At 46.0% G+C, this 4,942-nt stretch overlaps 2 protein-coding genes across 2 annotated transcripts; one reads left to right on the top strand and one right to left on the bottom strand.

The window, feature by feature from the left end:
- Positions 1 to 576: 576 nt before the first annotated feature.
- Positions 577 to 2,217, bottom strand: EMWEY_00056740 (ctr copper transporter domain-containing protein, putative; the record flags this gene model as incomplete). The annotated part of the gene is made up of 3 exons (XM_013480489.1): positions 577 to 728; positions 888 to 1,101; positions 1,354 to 2,217. 3 exons carry the CDS (start codon positions 2,215 to 2,217, stop codon positions 577 to 579), a joined length of 1,230 nt encoding a protein of 409 aa, XP_013335943.1.
- Positions 2,218 to 3,655: 1,438 nt separating this feature from the next.
- EMWEY_00056730 (hypothetical protein, conserved) lies at positions 3,656 to 4,680 on the top strand (the record flags this gene model as incomplete). The annotated part of the gene is made up of 2 exons (XM_013480488.1): positions 3,656 to 3,767; positions 4,193 to 4,680. 2 exons carry the CDS (start codon positions 3,656 to 3,658, stop codon positions 4,678 to 4,680), a joined length of 600 nt encoding a protein of 199 aa, XP_013335942.1.
- Positions 4,681 to 4,942: the final 262 nt, after the last annotated feature.

Below are 4,942 nucleotides of genomic sequence, written 5' to 3'. Positions count from 1 at the left end.
TATTTATATTTATATTTATATTTATATTTATATTTATATTTATATTTATATTTATATTTATATTTATCTATATAAATATATACTATATATTTATATTTATATTTATATATGTATATAAATAAATAAATATTTATATTTATATCTATATATCTGTATATAAATAAATATATTTATATATATATGTATATAAATATATATCTATATAATAAATAAATAAATAAATAATTATATGCTGTATAAATAACAACTAAACAAAAAGAGAAGAACAAAGACCTCCTGCTGCTGCCGCTGCTCCCGCTGTTGCCGCTGCTGCCGCTGTTGCCGCTGCTGCTGTTGCTGCTGCTGCTGTTGCTGCAGGTGGTGCTGCTGGTACTAATTCTGCTGCTGCTGCTGTTGCTGTGTTTGTTACAACAGCAGCAGCAGCAGATGGCGGTTGGTTACTTTGTGCTGCATCAATTGCTGAATCTGCTGCTGCTTGTGCTGCTGCATTTGCTGCTGCTGCTGCTGCTGCTGCTACAGCAGCAGCAGCAGCAGCAAATGCAGCAACAGCAGCATATATTATTAGTGTGTACATATTTAGGTGCCGCAGCAAGCAGGATCTGCCTTGAATCCTTGAGGTGCATAAGCGCAACTATTGCTGCACCTATTACTGCTGCTGCTGCTGCTGCTGCTGCTGCTGCTGCTGCTGCAGCTCGTAAGCTTATGCCCGAAGCAGAAGACACCAAACCCTAATCCAAGAGAAACAGCAAAGAAAAGAAAAACATTAAAAGTCATGACTACTAACATTAATAAATAATCATAACAATATATAGCTGTATATACACCTGAATATAATATACGTATATATATAGGTACTGCTGCTGCAGCAGCAGCAGCAGCAGCAGCACCATGATGATGTCCTGAATTTTTTACTCCTGATGGTGATGATGATGGTGGTGGACATGATGATGATCCTGCTGCTGCTGCTGCTGCTGCTGCTCTTGCTGCTGCTGCTGCTGCTGCTCCTGCCCAATTATCTATACGCTGGCGTAATACTTTTAAATATACAGAAAAACAACCCAAGAGAAACCAAGTTGCTGCAGATAACCAAAAAAATACCTCCTGAATAAATACACAAACCCTAAACCCTAAACCCTAAACCCTAAACCCTAAACCCTAAACCCTAAACCCTAAATTTTATGAATTTTTTTTATATATAAAAAAAGAATAAAAATAAAAACCCCAATTGTTGGTATTTAATGCAAACATAAAGACTACTAAAACCCTGAAAAAAATAACAGGAATTATACCTCCCTCTAATTAGGGTTTAGGGTTTAGGGTTTAACGGTTTAGGGTTTAGGGTTTAGGGTTTACGTTGGTGGTTTCCCATGATCTGAATAAAATAATTGTATGCGTAGATGTCTGGAAGGACATGGGCATAACACCGCAGCAGGAACTCTTATTCCCTTCTGCTGCTGTATGTGCTGCTGCTGCTGCTGCTGCTGCTCCTTCTTCTCCTATTGCTGCTCTCTTCTTGCAACAACCACCTGCTGATGGTGCTGCTGCTGCTGCATCGCCTCCTGCTGCTTTCTTCTTGCAGCAACCACCACCACCTCCTCCTGCTGCTGCTGGTGGGGCTGCTGCTACTGGTGTTGCTGATTCTGCTGCTTCTGCTGCTCCTGCTGCTGCTCTCTTCTTGCAGCAACCACCGCTGCCTCCTGCTGCTGCTGGTGCTTCTGGTGGTGGTGGTGGCGGTGCTGCTGCTGCTGCTGCTGCTGCTGCTGCCTTCTCCTTGCAACAGCGACAGCCGTTGTCTTCTGCTGCAGCAGCAGCTCCTGTTGCTGCTGCGTCTCCTGTTGCTGTTGCTCCTGTTGTTACTCCTGTGCTGTTTGCTGTTGCGCCTTCTGCTGCTGCTGCTGCTGCTGCAGCAGCTGCAGCAGCTGCTGCAGCCTTCTTGCAGCACGCACATGCACTCTTGTCATCAGCAGCCTCAGCAGCAGGCGCTGCTGCTGTTGTTTTTGCTGCTGCTTCTGTTGCTGTTGCTTCTGTTGCTGTTGCCTCTGTTGTTGCTGGTCTTGCTGCTGCAGCAGAACCAGCAGGTGCTGCTGCTGTGTCCATTGCAGCAGCATCAGCAGCAGATGATTCTGCCTCCTCATCTGCTGCTGCTAGCAGCAACTTGCTGCAGCAGCAGCAGCATGTTGCAGCGAGGAAGAAGGCAGTAACTGCTCTAGCCCTCATCTTCTAGATGAGGGTTTAGGGTTTAGGGTTTAGGGTTTTCTTCCCCCCAACAGCGACACTGCAGCTGTCCTTCGGGGTTTAGGGAAGCACCTGTTTGTACTAAACAGTAAACCCTAAACCCTAAACCCTAAGTCCTAAACCTTCGAGCCCTGAACCTGAGGAAGACGCAAACCCTGGACCCTAGACCCTAAACCCTAGCGGACACGGGAGGGAGGGTGTGGGGCCGCAGTGGTGCCCCCGTGGGAATTGTGAAACCCTAAACCCTAGGGAGACGAGTTTGGTATGAATATATAATACAAATCTGTAAACCCTAAACCCTAAACCCTAAACATCAAACCCTAGATAGACCGTAAGGAGGGGTCCGGAGGTGGGCCGGGTAATGGAAGACAAGGAGACAACGAGGTAGGAGGGAAGAAGACCCCCTAATTGTACAAGAATCATTAGGGTTTAGGGTTTGTGAATTAGGGTTTAGGGTTTAGGGTTTAGGGTTTAGGGTTTTATTTGGTGTGGCGACCGCGAGACAGTGTGCAGGAAGCGTATGGGGGTATCGAGTCCTTTATGTTAGAGGTGTATAATAGACAAAAAAAGGGGCAACAAGGAGAAGAAGTTTTTTATTTTTATTTATAAGAAAAAGGGAAGAAAATCGTCTAATTAGAGGTCAGTCACAGCTGTCTATTGTCTGCCGAGGGTTTAGGGTTTAGGGTTTAGGGTTTTGTTGTCGCCCTGCCCGCTGCACCGACGCAGTGTACTGACCACTTTTTTTATTCCTGCATTTAACCAAACCCTTTTCCCTGTCAAGAAAGAGTGTTTAAGGGTTTGTGCTTTGCGACGAGGGTTTAGAGTGTAAGGTGTGGGGTTTTAGGGTTTAGGGTTTAGGCAATAGGGTTGCTGGCACTGGGGGCCTCGCGATCGACGGGCGGCGCTGGCTGTTGAGCCTGGGGTTTAGGGTTTAGGGTTTAGGGATTAGGGTTTATGGTTCCTGGAAGTGCTTTCGTCGGTTTAATTTTTCTCTTTTTTTTTCCTTGGATTCTTTTTACGTCCTCAAGTGCAAACCCTAAACCCTAAACCCTAAACCCTCGCTGGAGCCCTCGCTCCCTTGTCCCCCCATCTGGTTAAGGTGGCTGCGGCGGATGTGAGACGGCACTAGAGACGGGGAAAACCCTAAACCCTAGGGTTCGAGTTCTAAACCCTAAACCCTTCATGACAATTGAGTTATAAAACCCTGACCTCTTATCAGGAAGCAGCGCATTGAGTCATCAGCAGCAGCAGCAGCAGCAGCAACAGCAGCAGCGGCACCTGCAGCAACAGCAGCAACAGCTACAACAGGAGTATTTCTATCATCATATAAGGGTTGACGTACGGTGACACAGACCATCAGAAGCAGCAGAAGCAGCAGCAGCAGCAGCGGCAGCAGCAGCAGCAGCTGCAGCAGCAGAAGATGAGGCACCCTATTGCTGCTGTCTCCTCCTGTCTCCTCTTAACTTCTGTCTCCTTTGTCTTTGCTGCAACAGACAACAAATCAGAGCTAGTAGAGGCTCCCTTACCAGGAGGTAATCTATGAGGGTTTAGGGTTTAGGGTTTAGGGTTTGACAATCTCGACAGTTTTAGTGGACCAAGGGTTTAGGGTTTACTATAAAAAGTTAAGAACCTTCCAAGCACGAGGGCCCGGGCACAGCACTTTCTAGGGTTTAGGGTTTAGGGTTTAGGGTTTGGCATGATTTGACGTTTGATAGAAGGGTTTGTCTTTGCTCCTCAAGGATATATGAGTCTGAAGAGTGTTTAGGGTTTAGGGTTTAGGGTTTAGGGTTTAGGGTTTATGTGTGTATATCTTTTCTTCTGTAATATCTTTTTACACCATTTAAGGGTTTAGTGTTTTAGGGTTTATATACTGTGTGGCTTCTTACGTATATCTTTGTCTTTTTTCAAAATTAGGGTTTAGGGTTTAGGGTTTAGGGTTTAGGGTTTGTGTGTACAGAATCCCCATTGGCGGTTTTCTCCTCTTACAGAGGCGCACCAGCCAGTAAACCCCGCGAGGATTTGCTGCAATGGGAGAGCAAAGCAGCAGCAGAGCTGCAGCCAGTTCATGATTTGCTGCAGCAGCTGCAGCAGCAGGACAGAGAGTTGCGTCAGCAGCAGAAGCAGCAGCAGAAGCATCCAAGAAGACACAGAAGAGAGCAGCAGGATTATGAGAGGGATTTGCCCAATACTCAGCAGCAAGAACAGCAGCAGGAACAGCAGCAGCAGCAGCAGCAGCAACCAGAGGAACAGCAGCAGCAGCAAGAAGACCAACAGCAGCAGGAAGACCAGCAGCAGCAGCAGCAGCAGCAGCAGCAGCAGCAAGGAATAACTCTTGCCGAGGCGCTGCTGCGCAGCGCTGCGCTCTCCGCCGAATTTCAGAAATTGCGAGTCGATCGGCAACTCCTTAGAGACGACCCTGAGCTAGAGGCCACGGCGGACACGTAAACCCTAAACCCTAAACCCTAAACCCTAAACCCTAATTTTGAAAGAATGGGGTAGTGAACCCTAATTCTTGCTATTCTTAATCTGTCTAAACCCTAATTCTAATAAGAACATTACTAAACCCTAATTCTTGAATATTCCTATTTGTAAACCCTAACTATAAACCCTAATATAGACCCCCAACCCTAAACCCTAATTCTGAACTCCTGAACATTAAACCTCTACTTAGGGTTTAGGGTTTAGGGTTTATATATATATATATATA

Source organism: Eimeria maxima, genomic scaffold, assembly GCF_000499605.1.
Source record: "Eimeria maxima Weybridge genomic scaffold, Emw_scaff1980, whole genome shotgun sequence".
In the NCBI taxonomy this organism is placed as follows: domain Eukaryota; phylum Apicomplexa; class Conoidasida; order Eucoccidiorida; family Eimeriidae; genus Eimeria; species Eimeria maxima.
The sequence above is the reverse complement of the archived record's forward strand: the minus strand, read 5'-3'. Positions and strand labels throughout refer to the sequence as shown.